Source organism: Mustela erminea, chromosome 12, assembly GCF_009829155.1.
Source record: "Mustela erminea isolate mMusErm1 chromosome 12, mMusErm1.Pri, whole genome shotgun sequence".
Lineage (NCBI taxonomy): Eukaryota > Metazoa > Chordata > Mammalia > Carnivora > Mustelidae > Mustela > Mustela erminea.
The window spans coordinates 49,525,006-49,548,997 of record NC_045625.1 but is presented as its reverse complement, the minus strand read 5'-3'; the positions used below and the strand labels follow the sequence as shown (position 1 = coordinate 49,548,997).

Genomic DNA, 23,992 nt, shown 5'->3' with positions numbered 1-23,992 from the left:
TTTCAGGGGTACAGGTCTGTGATTCGTAAGTCTTGTATAATACCCAGTGCTCATTACAACACATGTCCCCAAAATCCATCACCCCATTACTCCAACCCCCAACTCCCTTTCCTTCCAGCAACCCTCAGTTTGTTTCCTGAGATTGAGTCTCTTATGGTTTGTCTCCCTCTCTGGTTTCATCTTGTTTCATTTTTTTCTCTCTTCGATATTTCTCTCTTCACTTCGATATTTAAAAGGGTTTGCACTTGATGGGGTTCAAACTATTGCAATTATTATCCTTACTGAAGTTCAAACTGCCCTATCTTTAGTCAATGGGAAACTCTTCAAGTCAGTTTCCTTGCCATCTGGAGTAGCAAGAAGTTCAAGGATCATCTTGTAAATTTTCTGCCTCAAACCTGGAATCAGCCATTTCTCTAAGAAGCCCTGATTTCTTTTAGTGGGAAAAGACATTTCAAAACTATGATTTGGACACTAGGGATACTCACAACTACTGGGTCAACCATTGTTTCTACCATTTAATACTTATTTAACGCTACTTTACACCAGGTATTGCTCTAAGCTTTTCACAAATGTTAATTTGTTTATTCTTCATAACAAACTACTATTATGCCCATTTTACAGATGAGGAAGTAGAGGTATAAGGAAATTAAGTAACTTGTTTAAAGTCACATGACTAGTAAGTGGCAGAGCCAGTATTAGAACACACAGTCTTTACTCCTTGCCATATATTTCCTCCTAGTTGATCTATTTTCAATCAGACGCCCACCACTAGGCTAGGAGAAAGAAAAAGAAAAGAAAAAAAAAAAAACACTGACCCACAGACCTATTAAGATACCCATCCTGGCTGGGCGCCTGGGTGGCTCAGTGGGTTAAAGCCTCTGCCTTCGGCTCAGATCATGATCTCAGGGTCCTGGGATCCAGCCCAGCACTGGGTTCTCTGCTCAGCGGAGAGCCTGCTTCCTCCTCTCTCTCTGCATGCCTCTCTGCCTACTTGTGATCTCTCTGTCAAATAAATAGATAGTCTTTAGGGAAAAAAAAAAAAAAAGATACCCATCCTGGGAGGCCAAAAATAAAGACAAAAGTGTCAATATATAAGTTAAAAAAAAATTTAATCGGGACGCCTGGGTGGCTCAGTTGGTTGGACAACTGCCTTCGGCTCAGGTCATGATCCCGGAGTCCCGGGATCGAGTCCCGCATCGGGCTCCCAGCTCCATGGGGAGTCTGCTTCTCCCTCTGACCTTCTCCTCGCTCATGCTCTCTCTCACTGTCTCTCTCTCTCAAATAAATAAATAAAATCTTTAAAAAAAAACATTTAATCACTCTGATTCAACATTATACACAGCACAATTTTTATTATAGGCATATCAGTGATTAAATTTTGAATTACATGAAATGATATATGCTGCAGAACTAGGTTCTCTTACAAAAGTTTACACCAATCAGTTTCATTACAATTAAGACCAAGTAGCCAAACAGAAAGAAAGAAAGAGATTATAACCCACAAGAGGTTAATCCCCAAAGCCTCAGGAATAAACACATGAGCAAGCATGAAGTTTAATGTGACCCAAATTGTGTATTCAGCCAAAGGGAGTATGTTCTTGTTAGTTATTCAATATTTTGCCCTGAGAGGACTCGGGACCATTAGCATGTGAGTGATCTGATGCATCCTCCTCTTCCAAAGCTATAATATCTGGAATTTCATCAGTCTCAGATGTCAAGTCTATGACAGTGAAATCAAATACCTGAAAAAGAAGAATCTTGGATATTAAAAAAAACACTAACGAAATGTGCAGTCATGTCCAGGTGAGCTCCTGGATACACGACTGTTTGTGAATGGCCCTTACTTGCTCTGTAGACAGGCTTTCTAACAAGGTATTCATGGTCTTATTCCCACAATTCACTCATATTATAAAAGCACTAAGGAAACTTCTCTTTGAAAGGAAACCACCTAGGTGGAACTTACTAAATGAAAGTGTCTTTTAAAATATAAAATATCAGGCCTTTCTGGTTATTCTTCTGTTAATTTACTATTCTGTTAAAAACAGTAATGCTCTACTTTTATCATAAGTCCGACTTACAAATATAAACCCTTTGGGAAATGTCTAGGAACTGAGGAAGGAAAAGGTCTTTTAATAGTTGGAAGAGCCATCACAAAGTCCTAGTACTTCTCCACAGAGGAAAGGCTTTCAGGGATAAGAAGTTCTAGGAACTCTTCCTTTACATGCAAATTTGATAAGCTAAGTGATGTTTCCTAGCCAACAGCAGATGAGAAGCAGAAAATTAGTAAGGTCTAATAAATTATGAAAGGCTGGAAGCTTGACAGCAGAGAAAAAGATTGGCTAATCACCTAACAGAGGCAACATAACTAAAAAACATAACATAAAACATAACAGAAACATAACAAAAATCGTCAAAACGCAGAGAGGGGGGAGGAAAGAAATGAGTCATTGTTTAACAGGTACAGAATTTATGCTTGAGATGATAATGTTCTAGAAACGTAAAGCAGTAACAATGGCGCAACATGGTGAACATACCCAATGCCATGGAATTGTACCCTTAAGAATAGTTAAAATGGTAAATTTGATGTTGTGTATATTTCACAATTAAGAAATAGTAAAACAAGAAGGAAAACCAACCATAAGAGAGAATCTTGTTTGTTGTACTTTTCCCTACAAACTCGGGTGCTCAGAGAAACGTCTGGTCTGAGTACAGACCATTTGTTCCCGAGGCTCTCAGTTTGCCCAGATCTAACTGCATTCTATTTATGAATGCTGACTTTGCAAATATTCAGTGCAACCTGACATCCACAAAATCCAACAATGAGCTTACAAACTCATTCAGAATGTTAGCCAGACAAGTCAACTATTGCAACTTTAGCCTTATTAGTTAAAAGATATGCATGACTTAGCTCTCTCTTCTGAACTATCTCTACTAATTGTATGAGGGGGGGGTGTTGATGTGGTTTGGGGTTTTTTTTTTAAAGATTTTATTTATTTGAAAGAGAGTGAGTGAGTGAGAGAGAGCATGAGCTGGGGGAAGGGGAGAAGCAGACTCCCCTGCTGAACAGAGAACCCGACATGGGGCTCAATCCCCAGAACCTGGAATCATGACCTGAGCCAAAGGCAGTCACGAACCCACTGAGCCATCCAGGTGCCCCATATTAACTGTATTTTTTTTAACATCCGATATCACTTCCTTTTTTTTGTTTGGTTTTTTTTAACAAATACACAAGAGAACAGGAAGCTATGACACAAGAAGATTCAGGCCAAGAAATTTTCTGGGCTCCAAACAGGAGACAAGCTGCAGTTTTCTCCCAAAGGACAGTGCTGGGGAGGGCACCTGGGTGGCTCCATTAGTTAAACTGGCTCAGGTCATGATCCCAGGGTCCTGGGGTGGAGCCCTGAGGCAGGCTCCTTGCTCAGTGGGGAGCCTGCTTCTCTCCCTGCTACGCCCCCTGCTTGTCCACTCTCTCTCTCTGTAATAAATAAAAATCATAAAAGGAAAAAAAAAAAAAAAGAGGGGTGCCTGGGTGGTTCAGTCAATGAGCGTCTGCCTTCAGCTCAGCTCATGATCCCCGAGTCCTGGGATCCTGCTCGATGGGAAGACGACTCCTCCCTCTTCCACTCTCCCTGCTTGTGTTCCCGCTCTTGCTATGTCTGTCAAATAAATAAAATCTTTGAAAAAAGTTTTTAAAAAAGAGTGCTAGAACAAGCACAACAACAAATACTTGCCCTTTGACATCAATAGACATCAGTCTAAACCCCATCCTTCTATCTTTTCAAACTGTTTCCTCACCTCTCCCATGAGGAAAGCACCTAATTCATTTGGCTGCATATGAAGAATGAAGGTAGAATAAGCCTAACTTGTAAAAGGTGCCTAATGAACAGTAGCTTTTACTTTCATTAGTTCCTTAAAGACCAACACACACACACACTTCCTCCAAAGTCACCTATAGGCTAGGTAATTGTTGGCCTAAAGCAGAATTCTTCGCAAAAGGTTGATTATCTCACTCTCAAAATTTTAAAGAAAAAGTTTAGAGCGCTGCTGTAAAAATAATAGTAATTTAAAATGTGCCTCCAGTACCTGAGATGCTTTAGAAGAGTCATACAGTTCCCCCTCCATAAATCCAGAATGATCCAGAGTGTCTAATTTCCATTAAATTCCTGGCTACCAGCAAAACCTCTTGGGGGCTGTGAATAAAATAAAGTGTGGAGCAACCAAGAGGTAGTCACAGTCCATCAGGTTTCCACAGTGAGTTTACAGTAAAATGTTACAGTTGTGCCTGATCATCTACAGGTATTCTATGAGGTTTTTACAAATGTAGCACAAGAGAAATCATTTCATACACCTATAAAATGAACCCGTTTTTCACTGACAAGAACAAGTGTAGTCTAGACCACTGATGGAGTGTAAATATTCTCTTGCAGAGAACACCCCTCAGGGTTAGAGGCCAAACTCAGAAACAGACTACAAAATACTGAGATAACCACAGTCCCTCCCTGAAAGGACAGGAAGCTAGCAACACATTCTTTCCAAGGAAACCAAATGACCATGCTAGGATTCCTGTGACCCTGTATACCTTTTTTTTTTTTTTTAAGATTTTATCTATTTGAGAGAAAGACAGTGAGAGGACGAGAGGGGAGAAGGTCAGAGGGAGAAGCTGACTCCCCGTGGAGCTGGGAGCCAGATGCAGGACTGGATCCTGCGACTCAAGGATCATGACCTGAGCCAAAGGCAGTTGCTTAACCAGCTGAGCCACCCAGGCGCCCAGCTCTGTGTACCTTTGCGCAGGTTGCTCACCATACGACCTTAGGGGGGGGCACCTGTCTCATCTCACTTCTTGGAGTCCCGTATTTACTATGACAACTTTCCAGAAGATGGCGCTACACATACTGGGACTAGGGGCCACTTATTTGCCTAAAGGTGGCCTACTGGTGTCCTGAGGCCCTGGATAGATGAGACTGTTCCAGAAATAAAAATACTGGGGGACTTGGGTGACTCAGTCAGTTAAATGTCCAACTCTTGGTTTTGGCTCAAGTCACCATTTCAGGGTCGTGATTTGGAACCTGGGGTCCGCTTGGCGCTCAGCAGGGAGTCTGTTACAGATTCTTGCTCTCCCTCTCCCCACCCTGTGCATGTGCTCTCTCTCTAAATTACCATTCAAAATAGATTTGCCTGTGTGGCCTGTTGACGTGCTTGCAAGCTGGAGAGCTGGGAGTGCCTTGGTTCTGCTGTATTTGAACAGTGTGGTACAGGGGGTACTACCTCCGGGTGCACATCCCCTTCCCTGCTGTATAACACCCTCTCGTACCCCGATGATTTCTCTTTAGCTAAGTTTGTGGAAGTGGCTAGAACTCTTAGCATAGGAAATCATCCCAACAAAATTAAAGTGAACCTAGTCACTGTTAGCTCCTGTGTATTCATCTGAGCAGGTAAGCCAAAAGTATGTCTTAGGACACTACAGAACCCAGACTGAAGGTCTTATTTGGAGAGGACTACAGGTAACCCTAGTCCTATTTTTGTCAAAGGTTAAAGTAATTTGTTTCTGGGGCACCTGGGTGACTCAGTGGGTTGAGGCCTCTGCCTTCAGTTCAGGTCGTGATCCCTGGGACTGAGCCCCACATTGGGCTCTCTGCTCAGCGGGGAGTTTGCTCCCCTCCCCCAACCCCACCTGCCTATCTACTTGTGATCTCTGTCAAATAAATTAAAAAATCTTTTAAAAAAATTAATTTGTTTCCTCTTTCCTTTGCTTCCCAGAGAGTAGTCCGTAGGTCACCTGCAGCAGAAATCACTAGAGATGATGCTCTTTTTTTTTTTTAAGGGATGCTTTTAGATTGGCGCTTTTTTAATTATTTTTTTTAAGATTTTATTTATTTATTTGACAGACAGAGATCACAAGCAGGCAGAGAGGCAGGCAGAGAGAGGAGGAAGCAGGCTCCCTGCTGAGCAGAGAGTCCGATGCTCGACCCCAGGACCCTGAGATCATGACCTGAGCCGAAGGCAGCGGCTTAACCCACTGAGCCACCCAGGTGCCCCTAACTTATTTTTTTGAAGGGAGGATTTTAAAAAGTGCAGGTGCCTGGTACTACCACCAAAACGTAGTAAACAGAATCTCTAGATGTGGAACCCAGGAATCTGCATTTTATCAATCTTTACAGTTGATAATCCCTGGCATAGAGAGAGGATAGGAGAATGCTCCCTGATGATGTTATTTGTGTGGAGTTCACTAGGGCTATTTTATACGTGGAGTCAGTCTGATAGATACATGAGCTACGTCCTTAGCTGAGTTTTCCTGTGCTCCAGCCAGTGTAAACGAAACATCTACTCTTTATAATGCTGTTTTTTTTTTAATTTATTTATTTGAGAAAGAGAGCAAGAGAGAGCATGAGAGGGGAGAAGGTCAGAGAGAGAAGCAGACTCCCCATAGAGGTGGGAGTCCAGTGTAGAACTTGATGCTGGAATCGATCTGGGATCACGACCTGAGCCAAAGGCAGTCGCTCAACCAGCTGAGCCACCCAGGTGCCCAATGCTAAGTTTTCTTTAAGCCGTTGGCTTCACCAAGTGTTGGTGAAGGTGTGGAGAAGTCGGAACCCCCATAGCTTGCTGGCAGGCATGTAAGATGTAGCAAACAGTGTGAACAGTCTGGCAGTTCAGTTAGACACAGTGACTACATGACCCACTCCCAATGCCACTCTCACGCATACACCCAAGAGAAATGAAAGCAGAATGTAACTGTTTTTCCATCATTATCTACATGGAAATACCAGTTAGTCTCTTCATTACTTTTGTAAAGTGTCAGTTAACAACACTGTTCCCTACTTTCCTCACTTTAAGTTCTAGAAGACATCAGAACTCCCCCACCACCCCCAGCAGGAAATATCCCCTAAGTTAGCATTCTCTTTTGCTTTGGCCAATAAAACTGAAAACCCAAATTGTTGCCCTGCCATTCCTGTACTGCTTTGATATTCTGCAGGTTAATTTTGTAATAGTAAAGGTGGGGAGGGGCGCCTGGGTGGCTCAGTGGGTTAAAGCCTCTGCCTTCGGCTCGGGTCATGATTCCTGGGATCGAGCCCCACATCGGGCTCTCTGCTCAGCAGGGAGCCTGCTTCCTCCTCCCTCTCTCTCTGCCTGCCTCTCTGCCTACTTGTGATCTCTGTCAGATAAATTAAAAATCTTTAAAAAAAAAAAAAAAAAAAGGTAGGGAATTTTTCAATTAGCAGACTGGGGCCAGAGTGAGGGACAAGTAGTGTTCTACCCCAGGTATTACTTGAACAGTCAACAAGCTTCCCCTAAGACGATAAATACCTTTTGGGGGATGTTTCTGGTCTTTCCATTCTCATCACAGTTCATGCCTTCTATTACAAACTCAAACAGTGAATTAAATAATTTTTTAATGCAACTATATATATAGAAAAATGCAGCTATCTACACCTCACTAGACCATCATCCATGCAGACCTCCATGTGAGGTCACTCCTGGAGCTCACCCAGTCCCAACTCCGTTAAGAGCCCAGAAGACCAGACTGGCAAAGGACCCTCCGTGCCATACCCCCACATCTACTCTCCCAGGCATCATTTACACTTCATTTCTTGAAAGATTTATGCACAAGTATCTATCCTACTTTGTATTCCTCCCTCCCTCACCAGCCACCTCCATGGGCTAAATGGTTTTCTGAAAGGAATAGCTCTAGCGACCCCCAGGTGGCTCAGTTGGTTAAGCATCTGCCTTAAGGCTCAGTTCAAGATCCCAGGGTCCTGGGGATCAAGCCCCCCCTCAGACTCCCTGCTCAGTAGGGTGCCTGCTTCTCACTCTCCCTATGTCCCCTGCTATCTCAAGTAAGTGAATCTTTAAAAAAGGAAAAGCTCAAATAGACCAAATTTCAGTTTTTCCTTTTTCACTTCATTAGCTCTTTAGTATCTGTAATGCCTTATCAAAGTGGATGTATCTCCCTAATCACCTGGTAATATGTGCTTACACTGAACTAGCAAGGTAAAGACACTGTATGTCACTGCCCCACAGCTGGTGTCCCCATGCTTCTAGTGCAGAACAGAAAATGGTACCCCATCCTCAAACACTTCACTTTCCTCTGTGAGAGCATCAGTAATTCTACATTACAGATGAGAAATCTAAGTCTGAGGGATTAATGGCTAGTATGCCATGTTCCTTTGATCTTTTTACCCAGAACTAAGCAGTCTGTCTTATTACATGCAAAGGAGAAAACATCTTTGAACACTCAAGCATGCCATGCCAGCCTTCATACAGCCAAATGTTTAAACCTTCCAGTTACTGTGCTTACTCAGCTTTTCCTCCCAAGAACTGTGCTCCTTGGGGAAAAGTCTGTTAAACCGAAACTGCCCATTTATGCAACAAGAAAGCTCTAAGAAGCCAGAAAACGATTTGAGACATGTTGAGAACAGAATGGAATGCACATAGGCACAGACTCAGGACCCAAGGACAGACAAAACTACAAGCGTACAGAGCACGTGGCAAAAAATGAGGGCTAGTGGTGTTCCTCTGGAAGCTAAGAATAGTCTTTACATTGTCTGCCTCATAAAGGTTTGAGAACAGTCCCAATTTCTATAGCAATTCAGTTGGCACTACGACTTTTATGATGAGGAAACATGTTTGTTCAGGATTAAGAAAGTATGTGTAGTCTAGGGCATGTAATTTTCAACCATTTAGAATAAACCACAAGATAGGAGCCTTGGAGTTTTGAGGCAGAGGGGCAAGGTCATGGTCCACTTGGATTAAGAAAAAAAAACAAAAAACAAAACAAAACAGAACAAAAACCCTGTAAGTCATAGTAAAAGAAGTGTTTGGTAGACAGTTGCTCTAGAAAGTGCCAGTTACTGGGGACAGATGGGCGTGTGGATGGACAGATTCCATTCTGGAAGCCCATGAACCGTGGCCTTGAAACAAAGTCCTGGAACTTTCACCACCTTCCTGGAAACAAAGTCGCCTCTCAACTTCAAGAAGCCTCTCAGGGAGTCCCTCTCTTCCAATTCATTTGATTCCTGGAGTTACCTCAAGGGGAAAATTCTTTTGTAACTTTGTAAGCTTTTGTCACTTTTGTAAGCTTTGATGTGTCTCACTCACATCAAAGGTGCATGTAGTTGGGACGCCTGGGTGGCTCAGTTGGTTAGGCAGCTGCCTTCGGCTCGGGTCATGATCCCAGCGTCCTGGGATCGAGTCCCACATTGGGCTCCTTGCTCCGCAGGGAGCCTGCTTCTCCCTCTGACTCTGCCTTCCACTCTGTCTGCCTGTGCTCGCTCTCGCTCTCTGACAAATAAATAAATAAAATCTTTAAAAAAAAAAAAAAAAAAAGGTGCATGTAGTTATATGCTGCCTCCTTGTTTTCTTGGGGAGAACGGGGGAGCCAGGGTAGAAAAGGGAGACAAATCTTAAGACTTCAGTTCTGAAGAGCAGCCTTGCTAACCTTATTGTAGCCAGAACACACAGAAGCACGTTGCTGTGTTTCACCATTTGCCAACTATTTCTGTAACAGTTCAGCATACTGCAGCTTTGTTGTTAAGGAGATTCCTGAGATTCCCTCCCAACTGGCCAACATCGAGGGGCTCCAAGTCTGAACACCTAGGAAGTGAGCAGCTTTCCTGCTGAGGGTCTAAAGTCTTGACTACTCCCATCTGGTCTTCCAACAGTATCTCACCAACTAGTGTGAGTGACTTTCTCCCAAAATGAGGACACAGCCAAGTCCAGGCCTGCTGAGAATGACACTGACCAGTCTCATAGTTCAGGGCTCACAGTTTTTAACAGCCCTTTAGCAAAAAATGCCTGCCTTTATATAGGAAACTGATGCAGAGTGTCACTCACTCGCTTCCTTTCAACTTTTGATTCCTTTTCAGCAGGGCAGGCAGCAATGAGCAGCCTTGTACTGGTTTAAAAACCCCTCTCCCAAGGTTGAGTAAATGGGGAGGTAAGTGGGGCACCTGGATGGCTCAGTTAACCATCTACCTTTGGCTCAGGTCAGGGTCCCAGGACTGAGTCCTGAGGCTGGCTCCCTGCTCAGTGCGGAGTCTGCTCTCTCTCAAGTAAAATCCTTAAAGTTTAAAAAAAAAATGTGGGGAGATAAAGGCAGTAATTGTCCCCTCGTAAAAATTCCTGTATACACATTAGCTTTATTTTGTTGAAAACCTGTCATCAGGAGCCTGGGTGAGCGTCTGCCTTCAGCTGTGTTGGTGATCCCCTCTCTTGAGATCAAGCCATTCCGACTTCCTCAGCAGGGAGCCTGCTTCCCCCCCTCCCTGCTGCTCCCCCTGCTTGTGCCTGCTCTCCCTCCCTCTCTTGGTCCAGTGAATGAAGGAAATCTAAATAAATGAAATCTTAAAACAATCTGCTACCAAACACTCCATTCCTAGCACTAGCCTTCCAATGTTACTGCGCTAGCCAATTCCTTGGGGGGCTGACTGGAACTCATGTATGTGTGTTAATAACCTGGTCATGCAGGCCAAGCAGCTCTAGGAAAGCAAAACACAAAAGCACATGGCACACACAGCATAAAATTGATCTGTTCTGCAGTGAATTTTATTGAATACATAGGGCGCCTTCCTTCATAGGGGGAAAAAAAAAAGATTGTACAGGCATGTTTTGTGAGACAAGCCAGTGAGAAGCAGCCTACTCAGATCAGACCACAGAGCAGACACTACCCCACAGCACAGCCCAGGGGAAGGTACTTTTATTCAATACAAACAGCAAAAATGGTAACAATGAATGAGACCATAAATTCATGGAAACTTTCTGGGAGTCCTGGAGAGACTCTGACCAACCTAGCCTTCTTTTCTTACCATCCAGGTAAACAACAGAACTCATCTAATGCCAAACATTTTAAGGCTCTGACTCCAGTTAGAAGTGACTACAACTGAGGACCTTTTCTCTAGCTAAATGCTTCCCCAACTCAAAGGCATCTAGCAGGTTAATGGCAACATCAAGTCTCTGGCAGGCTGCACCCGTCCTGGTGACAAGGACAGCTCTAAGCTGCTCTGTGCTGAGGCTGCTGGGCCTCCTGACTGCTCATGTCCTTCGGTGCACCTCGGTCCTGAGCATTCTGAGACTCGGTCAGCTGAGGATAAAAGGGACCTACCAGCCAGTTGAGAGGCGTGTTGTTAACAAGATAATCCATCACGTCATCTAAAGACTCCTTCATTTTCTGCAGCTGCCCCTTGCTGGAAGTGAGGAGGCTGTCAGACACTTCCTTAAAAGAGGCAGCACTGCGGAAGCCTGAGTAGATGTCACCAGCCATGACCCCCAGGTGACTGGCCTGGTCTTGGATGTTCTGTGGTAACCCCTGGACACTGGACAGCAGGGTGTGGCACGTGGTCTGGAGCTGCTGCGTCAGGCTGCGGGCAATAGCCAGAGTCCGTGACTCAATGTGCTGAAAATACAACAGTTGACAAATCAGCAGGGGCTCCAACAATGCTATTTAATCCATCAGTTCAATTACAGTAAACGGGTTTTGTGTCCACATATACCTGGATTCTTTGACTTTTAAGATATTTATTTATTAAGAGTTTGTTTATTTATTTGACAGAGATCAGAAGCAAGCAGAGAGGCAGGCAGAGAGAGAGAGGAGGAAGCAGGTTCCCCACTGAGCAGAGAGCCGATGCAGAACTTGACCCCAGGACCCTGAGGTCATGACCTGAGCCGAAGGCAGAGGGCTTAACCCAGTGAGCCACCCATGTGCCCAATTCTTTGACTTTTAAAAGCCCACATAAGATCCCTGAGTAGAGGGTGCCTGGGTGGCTCAGTGGGTTAAGCCGCTGCCTTCAGCTCAGGTCATGATCTCAGGGTCCCGGGATCTAGTCCCACGTCGGGCTCTCTGCTCGGCAGGGAGCCTGCTTCCTCCTCTATCTCTCTCTGCCTGCCTCTCTGCCTACCTGTGATCTCTGTCAAATAAATAAAATCTTTAAAAAAAAAAAAAATCCCTGAGTAGAGCAGTATTAGGCACTTTTCAGTGCATACAAGCTGCTGCAACCCAAAGAACCACCTCCTAGGACCACAGTGTGCTACTGCTGCATCCGGAACATTAGTGCCCTTTCACCTAGTTTATGCACCCAGGAGATCCCAGCTTAGCACGGAGCTCTTCCAGCAAGCCGAGACTCACCCATCCTTACTCTAAGGCTGAGTTAGGCTCCTTTCATCTGTGTTCACTAGCATCTTGTTTATGTCATCAAAAGCAGTACAAATATTTGTATCCCCCACTAGTCTGGTCTGTACCCAGTAGGAGGGGCAGGCCCATGTTTCCTACAGAAATACTACTTTCTGTTACGGGTAATATATGTGTCTGTAGATTATTAAAGTTACTGCACATTTTAGTCTTTTGTTACTTAACCTAGGTACATAGTCATGTTCAAACTTCTGACAGAATATTCTGAGAATGATGGGAAAACGAGAATGAAAAATTGAGTAAGAACATCCTCAGAAACTGCAGGGGAGATGTCTTACCTCAGCACAGTGGGACTCATCTGTATCATCATAGCCAATGCTTCTCTTCCACTCCACCCAAGAGAGATAGAACTTATCCTGAGCACCTTGAATTTTCTGGTTGGCACTATGCACATTCTTCCTGGCAAATTCAATCTAGAACACATTGAAATAACACGAAGGAACAAACCAGTCATTCAGGTTAGCCTGTTGTTCTCAGGTCTATGGTATCAATCAGGTAATATAAAAAAATTTCCATGAGAGTTTAAGGAGCGATCCCTGCTATTAATTTTACTGGTTTTTTTTTGTAAATCAGCCAGGTAATCGTAGTTCTTTACTGCCTGTTTCACTACTAAACCACAGTCTCCAATTTATCTCCAGTTTAGCAGACGGAAAGCAACTCAAATTTAGTACATATATTCACAGAAGATAAAATCACCAAAGGAAAAAGAATTAAAACCTCCTCTTCCCTGTTGCCAGCTACCTCTTTCCCCTTCCAAGCAAGAAACGGCAGGACATACGATTCTGTAATTTGGCAACTTTCAAAGGCTACACAATAGCTCCTTTATGATGTAGCAATTTAGTTTCCTATAACTTGACAGGCCTTGCTTATACGTTTTTGCAACTCGAAACAACTTCAAGTATCTACAGGATACACTTCCAAAAATGAAACTGCTCAAGGCATAGATGTAACTTACCCAGAACAGTCCCTATATCCCCCAGAAGTACATGAGTACACGCATAACTCCTTCCGTTCCCTACATCATTACCCACAGCGTCAAGCTTTGCCAGTGTGAGAGGCCAAGAGAACATTGCTTCCTAGAGTTCAGCTATCTACACCTGCTTTTCTGTGAGTATCCTCTTTCCCCATTTTACTCTTGGATTTTTCATTAAGATTAAAATTCTTAGATTTCATGACTGCATCTACTCTCATTTGTTGAAATAACTCAACTCACCTTGGCTACCTTTAAATGATATCTTACTCACCAGATTCACAGTGGAATGGAGCTGAGAAATGGTCTCTTGGCTTTTTTGCTTGGCTTCTTGAACCCTGCTAAGCGCCTGCTGGTAGGCACGTGACCGGAGCTTGGTAGACAGGGATCCCAATCGTACGTAGTAACTTGGCTTCTGTACTGTATCAAACCCTTCAACTTTTTTTGCTTCTTCTTCTGAAATCAGAAAAAAGGTGGGGGGGGGGGGGCATAAGGGGTCACAGCTAGTGATGAGGCCTGGCCTCTAATCTGGATCTTACCTGGTCCATTCTACCCACCCACCTAGGTATTACGCTCTTATTTCCCCAAGAGAGCTCCTGCCTGCTGCTGGGCTTAACTACCCAACACGTAAGTTATCACTGCATCCTGCATTTTCATCTAACACATCTCAATCCATTACAGTCAGCTTCTCGGACAACATCGTATTTGGCACTGAATGCTAACGATTGTATAAAGCAGACCATTGAAGACAATCCACTTACAGAAAATTTCTCTAGGGTAATTTCTCTCCAGAGTTTCCAAATTTACTATGTGGTATTCAACGTGAAACTTAAGCCTACTTTAGGAGAAAAGTCTACAGACACACCTTATCGTTTGCCTGGGAAAGAAAAGGGAGATGGGACTACAAACAGGCAAAAAGGGTCTTCTGGCATGACAAAAATGCGGCACCACTGGGCTGTGGTGATGGCTGGGCACTCTCAGACTCACACAGGTGACTTCTATGGCATATGAAGCAGATCTCAATGGAGCCGTTTTAAAAGACTGCTTTTAAGATATAAACCATTAGTTCAAGACAAAAATCCAATTACCTAGTTCTTTACAAAAAAAAAAATCTTACTTATTTAAGAGAGCGAAAGTGACAGATCAGAGGCAGAGGGAGCAGACTTGTCACTGAGCAGAGAACCCGATGCAGGGTCCCAGGACCCCGAGATCATGACCTGAGCCGAAGACAGACGCTTAACCAACTGAGCCACCCAGGCGCCTTAACCAATTACCTAGTTCTTTCTCCGTGAGAGGAAGGTACTGGTCCACCAGCAACTCAGATTTGGTGAGCGCATTCTCTACTCCATTGTTCACCAGATGCATCATCCGACTTCCCAAGACTGTGTTAATGCTGCCACTGACCACAGACTTGGTCTTCTCCACACTGCCCGTCACTGCTCCTTTGGTCTTGTCTATCACCGCGGTGACAGTGCTGGCCATGGAATCCTTGGCCCCCGTCACCGTAGTTGTCACAGCATCTTTTGCCCCCGTTACAGCGCCCCGGGCACTGGCAACCACCTATAAATAGAGAACACACCACTGGGCTGAGGAGCAGCACAGCCATAAACACCAACTACACAGCCTCACTGAAATGCTGAAGGAGGAATCTGGCCCTTTCAACTTCCAGCATTAGGTGTGAGGCAAGTCACTTAGAGTCGGTTAAGCCTCCATTTCTCATCAGCTCTATCTCCCCTACCTGCCACTGCCACCATTCAAGGGTTGCTGGAGGAGCTATTGAGGTAAAATGATGTAAAATTTGTCACAAAGTATTTTTTTAAACTCGATGAATGTGTTCTAAGGCACAAAGAGTACTACAGAGAAGAAAAGGCACTTTCCATGTTGACATACTTATAGGGAAAGAAGCTCACGCATGGCTGTGGGCAGACAGAGAGGTACGGCATGTGCCCACCTGGCCTGATGCACAGGGCCCCAGGAAGCCCGCACAGGGGCAGAGCAGTCATTCTCCATCCTACTGGATACCAACTAAGAAAAGGTTCTGAACACCACACCCGCATTTATCTAACACCACATGGGGACCAGTTTCTTGTGAGAGCAGTACCATCCAGAGGCAAAACCACAAATAAAGATCAGAGTAAAAGCATTCTAGTCCAAAAGTGGCTAGCTCATCTCTGCTTCTTAGCAGTAACCTAACAGTAATTCAGCAAGGAAGGGAATGGCCTTTCAAAAACACATTCAGGAGAACAGAGTACCTTCTGTTTATGATATGCACAGCCTGCACTCAACAGACAGAACACGGAGACGAAGACATATGAGGCAGCAAGCCTCAGTACTCCCCCCGCAAGCTCACCTGGTTTGTTGGCTGATTCAGAATAGGCAGTTTCTCCTCAATCCGGTCTAGCCCCTTACACGCGTAGGTGTTGGCAACCGCAACTAGAAGAATTGCAAATGGGGAAAACGTTAAGTGCAGTTAAGAATGAATAAATACTACAGTGTACCTTGAAACTTGGGCCTTATTATAAAAAAATGGCAAAACTGTTGATCCTCATTTACTATCGATGCACCGCCTAGTGTCTAGCTCAACAGCAGGCTGCTACCAACTCTTTTCTACAGACAGGGAAATAAGGGGGTGGAAGGAAGCAGCAGGCAGAGGCGGCAGCATGCCAGGTTAAGAAGCTGGCTAAGAAGCTTCTTCCTCATCAACTGGTATCTAAGGTTAATGCCAAGGGAAGCCAGGCTTCACCCGAACCATCATTCCAGGAGTGAAGTAACTGAAATTCCCAAAATGAGCATTTCCATTCCATTTTAATCCCCACTTACACTTTCCAGAAGTGGCGGCATATTCCGGTTTGTCACCAGCCAACAGTATGCAAACAGCACACCCTGGATCTGGCCAGCAAGGCCCAGTTTTAAATCTAAGCTTCCCTTCCAGTAATGACCCATGCACTAATAAGTTCATCTGGGAAGGAGCAGAGTTTGGAAAACCAGGCTCTAAAGCTTCCTTCTAGTCCCAAAAGTCCATGATCCAACCATTTAGAGGAATGATTTAAACCTTTACTCAAGCAGTTAAAAAAATAATCTCAGAAAGAAATTTTTTTAAAAAGCTGTTAATAAGGGCGCCTGGGTGGCTCAGTGGTTTAAAACCTCTGCCTTCGGCTCAGGTCATGATCCAAGGGACCTGGGATCGAGCCCCCCATTGGGCTCTCTGCTCAGCAGAAAAAGCCTGCTTCCTCCTCTCTCTCTGCCTCTCTGCCTACTTGTTATATCTGTCAAATAAATAACCTTAAAAAAAAAAAAAGTGGTTAGAAATGGACCCTTCATACACTACTGGGTGGACTGTAAAATGGTGCAGGGGCTTTGGACAACAGTCTGGTAGCTCCTCAAAAGCTTTACACAGTATTAGAGGACTTAGCAGTCCCACTCCTAGGTATACAGAATACGTAACTTGTTGTCATTAAGTTCATTCACAATATGTGTAATTATCACCCTATTATTTCCAGAACTTTTTCATCATCCTAAAACATGAGCTTCCTTTCTGAAGTGATGGGAAAGGTTCTAAAATCGATTGCAAAGATACTTACACACCTCTATGAATAAAATAAAAAAACACTTCATTGTATACTTCAAGTGGGTGAATTGCTTATGTTAATTGCAGCTGACAGGTATTACTTTTTAAAACAGTTCATGAAGTCCTTTATTTCAGTTCACCCACTAGCTCCTCTTGTGATCTCAGCTGTCAGTACAGAGGCATCTCTAGGTAACTGTTTCGCTCTCCTGATGGTCTATTGTTATGAGGCAGGTCTTCCAGAACAATGAGGGCCATGTGGCAGTTTCTAAGGAAAGGCAGCAAGTGCCTGGGTAAAGGCTTAAGTATTCCCTGACCTTGCCTCTGTGTGCTAGGAGTGTTAAGGCTGGCATTCACATATTCCAGCCAGTTCCAGGCTCACCCCTGCCCCATCCCTTGGGACTGAATTTTTTTTTTTAAGATTTTATTTATTTGACAGACAGAGATCCCAAGTAGGCAGAGAGAAAAGAAAGGCAGGCTCCCTGCTGAGCAGAGCGCCTGATCTGGGGCTTGATCCCAGGACCCTGAGATCCCAGGACCCTGAGATCATGACCTGAGCCAAAGACAGAGGCTTTAATCCACTGAGCCACCCAGACGCCCCTCCCTTGGGACTGACTCTTGAAGGAAGAAATCAGAACTCACTTTGTGGTTCCAGCTTCTGGATGAAGGGCAAAGCACTCGTCACAGCCACGGAAGTGATGGTCTTCACACCCTTCTCTGCCATCTCGCACACAGACTTCAAGCACGGATACTGATCCTTTGTACTGATATAAGCCGAGGAGACAAGGTCATACGTGGAGCTCACCAAGGGTAGGTTGACTACCCGAGTCACCACACTCTGCAACCAAGTGGAGGGACGTGTTAATGCCTTCAAAACACCCGGGGTAGGGAAAGGGATCAGGACACTATTTAAAATTCATACCGGTTGTGTATCAACTGCAACAGATGCCATTTTTCTTCTCAGAGAAACAGGATCTGTGGGAAGACACTGCTTTCAGGACACCAGGACAAGAATCTCTCAAATTCATTCCCAAGTAAATGTGAATCTCAAGAAGAGATAAAAATTCAAGCTGAGGTTGTCTTCTGCACTTCTCCCCACTCTCTAGCTCTCAGCTCTCCCCCTGGGCAAACCCGTTCTAAGACCCGTTTTCAGACATTATGTGTAAAGTTCCAAAAGAAGAGAGGATCTGCGGGGAATAAAAGCAAAGACCCTGCACCGTTGATATGTTGGTCTTGTTTATTCACCAGGATACTAGAAATGCCTTTCGAAGAGAATCATCTGTTCACAAACACATTGGAACCAAGTTAAAACCCGTATTAAAACCAGAGAGGGGGGTGCTTGGGGGGCTCAGTGAGTAGAGCGGGTGACTCTTATCTGGAGGTTGTGAGTTCAAGCCCCACGCTGGGTGCATACATTACTTAAAAAGAGAGCTTTCGAGTACAAGACATTTTTGGGAAACTATCAAGGTTCTGGGGGGATTTATTCCTTCCTTGGGAAGGACTCCATTTAGTCTAGGAGAAACTAAGCACAAGAGCTCTGAAGAAACACTCCAGGAGGCTCCTCCATGTAAATTGTGCCTCCAATGACCCGTCTACACCCACATAAAACCGCCTCACTGCTAAGCAGCACAGTGGGGAAAAAACCTGCACAGCCCAGGAGCCGCCGCCCGGTCAAAGCTAGACAGTTCACGCTCCGCCCGCGCCGAGGGTCCCAGCGCTACAGGAAATGAGTTAAGAGCCCTTCTTACCGCGCAAGTCAGGCGCCAGTGCCCACAGCCTCGCTATCGCTACTTCCTAAAGAAATTCTGCTGAAGCAGATCTGCTAGCCCATTTCCTTTTCTGTAACGGACTTGCGGGACAAATGGAAACCGTTACCCCGCAACCAAGCCCAGAAGCTACACCCGCACTGCAGCTGCGAGCGAAGAGACTCGAAGGACAAAAGCCAAGAGGGAAAACGCAGGCCCAGGAGACCGCCCCTTCCCGACCCCGACCCCGACCCCGACCCGGAAACCGCCCCGAGGCGGCGAGGCGGGCAGGCTACGGGACCACCGCCCCCCGTCCCAGCCTACAGCCCCGCGGGGTCCCCGCGCCAGTGCGCGGCGCACGGAACGGGGTACGCGCACCTACCGACCCACTGCAGCGGAGAGCTCACGACCCTGCGAGTCCCGCGCGGCGTGCGAAGTGGGGGCGCTCGCGACCGGCCTATATTATACCCACCCGCCCCGCCCCTCCGCGCCTCAGCCGCACGTGATCCGCGGCCCAGGACGCGGAACTGCCCCAGGCCCCGCCCGGAGTGGGCGCCCTGCTGGGGGAGGGGGGGCGGGGAGGCTGGTGGCGGCGGAGTCGCGCGCCCCAATGGGCAGTAACCTGTTGATTCCCGTCAGTCCTCAAAATAGGACGCTCTTTAAAAAATGCAAACCCTGGCTCCTAGGCTTATTTTTAGCAAGTAAATCACTTCTGAAGTTTGGTGAAATTCTAACCCGATGACGGACCCGTGGAGACTGTTTTATGGCTTCTGTATTTTTAAAGTCAGTTTTTCAAATGTATTTCTCATTTAAAGCTGAGTCGCAGTTTCCAAAAAGGGCCTTGAAATACCGTCGGTTGGCCCCCTTCTTTTTCTCTGAGCCACACGCAGGACCGAACCACTCCAGAATGATAGCGGTCTGTGCTGACAATGCAAGATGGTCTTTTTTCTTTCTTTCTTTTTTTAACTGTAGGTTATGCCTTTTTAAAGATAGTTAGGAAGTTAAGTCGCCAACATTTGAGTTCCAGGCTTTTTGCCTTTAAAATGCAGGGACTTGCACCAGATGATCTGAGCAAACAAGTTTTGACAAGGGCCCTGGCAGGGTAGGAGTTCCGTGGACTTCCCCTCCCGCACCCCGACCTGCGGCAGGGGATATTAGCGACCTGCAGCAGGGGATTTTAGCGGCTGCTGCCGTCCTTGGCCCTCTTGCCTTCTTTCAGGGGGAATGTAAACAAGGGACAGTTGGCAGGTGGCAGGGGATCATATTTAAAGCTCCAAACTGACCCAGTAAAAATGTATCCCTTCTACAAGACCAAATTCATACATATAAATTCCCTCAGCTGAAAAATACGGTATTTCTTCCTCCCTCTCGCACCGTATGATTCAAAATAAAACACAATACCAAACCGTAAGATAAATGTTTGAAAATCCAAAAAGGCACTGAATTGGTTTTTAGGTTTTCCCCCCGCTATGTGATTGACATTTTCAATGCTTCAAGCAATCAAATTCTTTCTCTGTCTCTTTTTTTTTGAGTTCCAGCTTTGTTTCAGCTGTAAGCAGATGTTTGGTGTGCCAGTAGTGAATCTAACCCCTGGTCTGATGTAAAATAGTAAGAATGTATTGACTTTTGAGTAATGACTCCTTGGATCTTTTTCTTTCTTCCTTTCTTTTCTTTTCTTTTTTTTTTTTTTACTTCCCTCCGATTTGACCTCTCATTTTGAAACCTAACACTCTTGCCCTTTCACCTACTTCTTTTTTCCCTTTCACCTACTTTTGAGTCATGCGTCCTCCTTAAAGAGGCCAAGCCTACACAGCACCTACAACCCTCTTTTGTCTTCCCAAGTCACTGAATGTGGAGGCCGGGGCAAGAATAATGTCCAAGTCTTCGCAGTGATTCTGATAGCCTCTGAAGTTTGGGAATCATTGTTTCATACTAGTGTTTTTTTTGGTACTGTGGGAGGGGATTTGAGCCTCAGTCAGAGTCCCCTAGGGTGCTTGTTCAACTTTCTGCCTCCTTCCCCAGACCTGCTTAGCGGGGGATCTCTGGAGAGTGAGACTCAGGAGCCTGTGTTTTTAATATGCCTTTTGAGCCCCTGTACTCTTCACATACAGTTTCGCATGTTCCTCACATTTCAGCCTCGGAACAGTCTGGAACCCCATCTTATTAATGAAGAAACAGCCTCAGACACGTTAGGGGATTTGCTCACAGTCTTAGAGCTGAGTAAACAGCAAATGATGCAAGACTACATCCTACAGGCATGACCTCGGCTGGTTACCTCATTTCTCTTTGCTTTAGCTCCCTCACCCAGAAAGCAGGAATACTAATAGTCCTCGGTGCTCTATAAAGGACATATGGGTGTTCACGATACTCGGTTTTCAACTTTTCTGGGGCTTAAAATGTTTCAAGAGACAAGGTAGAGGAAATAATGTAGCAATGAAAGAAAACGAACAGACCTGTAATCATCTGCAGTTTAAGGTAAACCACAGACAAGTAACACTGTACAAAACAAGCAAACTAAACTCTGCTGTTGGAAGTAAGGAGGACAGTTCCTTTGGGGGCTAATAAGGACTACTGACTGGGTGCAGTTATGAAAGGTCCTTTGAGTGATGCTAATTTTTTCTCTCCTCCTTCTTCTTCTTCTTTTTTTTTTTTTTTGAAAAGGAAACGTGAGAAAGAGCACACACCACACATGGGAGGCAAGGGGTGGGGGTGGGGGGCGCATGCAGAGGCAGAGGGAGAGGGAAAGTGAGAATCCCAGACAGGCTCTGCACTCAGCAGGAGCCCGATGCCCCCCTTAATCTCATGACTCTGAGATCATGACCTGAGCCAAAAGCAAGAGTCACTTAACCAGCTGAGCCACCCAGAGGCCCCACTGCTAATTTTTTCTTGTGCTGGGCACTAGTGACATGTCTGTGCTCTTTTCGTGAAAGTGTATTAAACTTATATGAATTTATGTATTTATATATATAATATATTAAACCTAAATATTTTTTGCATGTATGTTCTACTTCTCTAGATGAGTTTTGAAAAGTTGAGAAAAGAGGCACCTGAGTGGCTCAGTTGGTTAAGCATCTGCCTTTGGCTCAGGTCATGATCCCAGGGTCCTGGGACTGAGCCCCTAAGCCGGCTCCCCACTCTGTGGAGAGCCTGCTTCTCCCTCTTCCTCTGCCTGCTACTCTGCCTACTTGTGCTCTATCACTCTGTCAAGTAAATAAGTAAATAAAAATCTTTTTTAAAAAAAACTTTTTTTAAGTTGAGAAAAGAAAAAAGTATAGTTGTGCTTCCTTCATAAATTTTTGCAAGGATTTTTTTTTAAGATTTTATTTATTTATTTGATAGAGATCACAAGCAGGCAGAGGCAGGCAGAGAGAGAGAAAGGGAAGCAGGCTCCCCACTAAGCAGAGATCCCAAAGTGGGGCTCAATGCCAGGACCCTGGGGTCATGACCTGAGCCAAAGGCAGAGGTTTTAACCCACTGAGCCACCCAGGCACCCCCCTTTTGCAGGGATTAAATGAATCAACGTCAGGTACCTAGCAATGGTAGCTATTATTTAATGTTTTATAACCACACCCAGAGCTGTTTTGTCCAAGAGCCATACTGGGCATTGGGCTGAAGAGAACTCAGCTCACAGGGGAATCAGAAGGGGCTCCTAAGGACCAGCAGCATCCCAAGCCCTCCTGAACTCCAAAGTATGGGAGACCCTGTTGACAAAGAAACCTATTCTAGAGTTTATAGCAACTTAGCCTCTTTGAGTGTATAACTGATACAAAGTAATAGTGAAATAGCAAGGGGAAAAAAAAAAAAAAACTGCCAATGAAGTTTCCTCTTCTAGAGGAGGGGCAACAGATTCTCTCCCTGGCTGATTTCTCTTTAGTCTGAGGTTTAGCGCTGTGAGCTCCAGCTACATTCACCTGTCCATGCAACCAACATGCATCCCTCTCTCCCTCCCAACCCTCCCTCTTTGGACAAACCCTCAGTCTCTCTGTCTGGAATGCCTACCCATCTAGCAAACTCCACTCACTCTGGGCTACACAGCTCTTTTCTGTGAGGCCCTCCTCAGGCCCAAGTCCACAAACTCATATACAGCAGAACTGAGCCTCAAACCAGGTAGGTCTTGCTCCCGAATCTATGGTATGTGTTCTTAGGCAGTGAATAGAATTAACCTTCATAGGCCCAAATGCCTATATGAAGGAATTAGATGGTATCTAGGGCTCCTTCCAGCTGTATTGTCTTAATCCAAAAAAATAACAGTATATTGTTTACGGTGTTAAATGTTCTTTCTACAAACATTATCCCAAACCAGTCAGGTGCCTTTTCCTATTCCTGTATGCTAAGACAACAGCATTCAAAAACAGCAGAAATAATACTATGTTTGTTTCTTTTCATCTGAGCTGGAAATTAGATAAAAACTGCTTTTCTCATGAACCAGAGACAAAAATAATGGGTCACAGCTAATGAGTCAGGAGGCCAGATGATTTCTGTTTTGACCAGTTCAAACTCCATGCAAACTGGTCACCAGCAGGAAGAATTTCCTGGATGACCCAATGAATCTACTTTCCTAATCATGCCCAAGCTTGATCCTCTGCCATTCTTCTTTTATTCCCTTCCAAATACCTTGGAGAGGAAAAGGCACTCCTCTTTCACATGGCCTTTAACTTGACTTAGTTTCCAAACAAACCAACCTCCTCCTCCTTCTCAAAGAACTTCATGTATTTTAGCTTGTCAGGGCCCCTTCCCTTCTCTATCTGAAATGGATAACTCAAGGAGAAGTATATAAAAGATAGATCTCATCAAATTTCAAATCCATGTCTTGTCTGATTTCTTTCTTTTCCCTCCATCTTGTAGTTTGTTATAGATTTGAGATTTCACAAACTTGAAATTATCCTGGGCTATCACAACTTCATGTATTTTTTTTCTCTTTCAGTGAATGGAATTTTTTTTTTAAGATTTATTTATTTATTTATTTATTTGGGCCGGGGGGAAGAGTGAATGCAGGCGCAGAAGGGGCAGAGGGAGGGGGAGAGAGAGAATCTGAGGCAGACTGAGTGTGTAGTTCCATGTGGGGCTTGATCCCATGACCCCAAGATCACAGCCTGAGCTGAAACCAAAAGTTGGTTGCTTAACTGACTGAGCGACCCAGGCACCTCCAAGTGAATGCAGTTATTCAGTGAATTCATAAATATAGCTTACTTTTGATTATTTATTTAATATCCAATTTATTCTCTGTCACACACAAAGGACTTGTATTGCCTCATACAATGCATAGAATATAAGAATACATTTTATTTTTTTTATTTTCTTTAAAGATTTTATTTGAGAGAGAGGGAGAGTGAGAGAGAGAGAGAACAAGCGGCTGAGAGGCAGAGGGAGAGCTCTCTCCACTGAGCAGGGACCCCGACATGGGACTCGATCCCAGGATGCTGGCATCATGACCAGAGCAGAAGGCAGACACTTGACCGACTGAGCCACCCAGGTGCCCAAGAATACATTTTAAATAGGCAAGAAAAATAAGGCAAAGAGTGTGATGATAC

The 23,992-nt window shown here is 44.8% G+C and overlaps 1 protein-coding gene across 5 annotated transcripts; it reads right to left on the bottom strand.

The window, feature by feature from the left end:
• Positions 1-1,335: 1,335 nt before the first annotated feature.
• Positions 1,336-18,954, bottom strand: PLIN2 (perilipin 2). 5 transcript variants are annotated; one of them, XM_032306728.1, is made up of 9 exons: positions 18,844-18,954; positions 17,639-17,691; positions 17,359-17,554; positions 15,502-15,584; positions 14,426-14,711; positions 13,426-13,604; positions 12,460-12,594; positions 11,099-11,389; positions 1,336-1,742 (listed from the first exon to the last, which is right to left on the bottom strand). In XM_032306728.1, exons 2-9 carry the CDS (start codon positions 17,666-17,668, stop codon positions 1,602-1,604), a joined length of 1,341 nt encoding a protein of 446 aa, XP_032162619.1. In that variant the 5' UTR covers positions 17,669-17,691; positions 18,844-18,954; the 3' UTR covers positions 1,336-1,601. The 5 variants fall into 5 exon arrangements, with proteins under 5 accessions (XP_032162619.1, XP_032162617.1, XP_032162616.1 ...); XM_032306726.1 differs by having other exon boundaries at positions 1,602-1,742; positions 13,426-13,607; positions 18,848-18,945; XM_032306725.1 differs by having other exon boundaries at positions 1,602-1,742; positions 13,426-13,607; positions 18,840-18,942.
• Between the last annotated feature and the right edge of the window lie 5,038 nt (positions 18,955-23,992).

Excerpts from the sequence above, each read along its gene's own strand:
- PLIN2 (XM_032306726.1), bottom strand. The coding sequence starts at position 17,668 with ATGGCATCTGTTGCAGTTGATACACAACCG. Across the intron at positions 17,555-17,638 it reads TTGCAGTTGATACACAACCG|AGTGTGGTGACTCGGGTAGT; the intron begins GTATGAATTTTA and ends ACTTGGTTGCAG. Across the intron at positions 14,712-15,501 it reads TGAATCAGCCAACAAACCAG|GTGGTTGCCAGTGCCCGGGG; the intron begins GTGAGCTTGCGG and ends CTCTATTTATAG.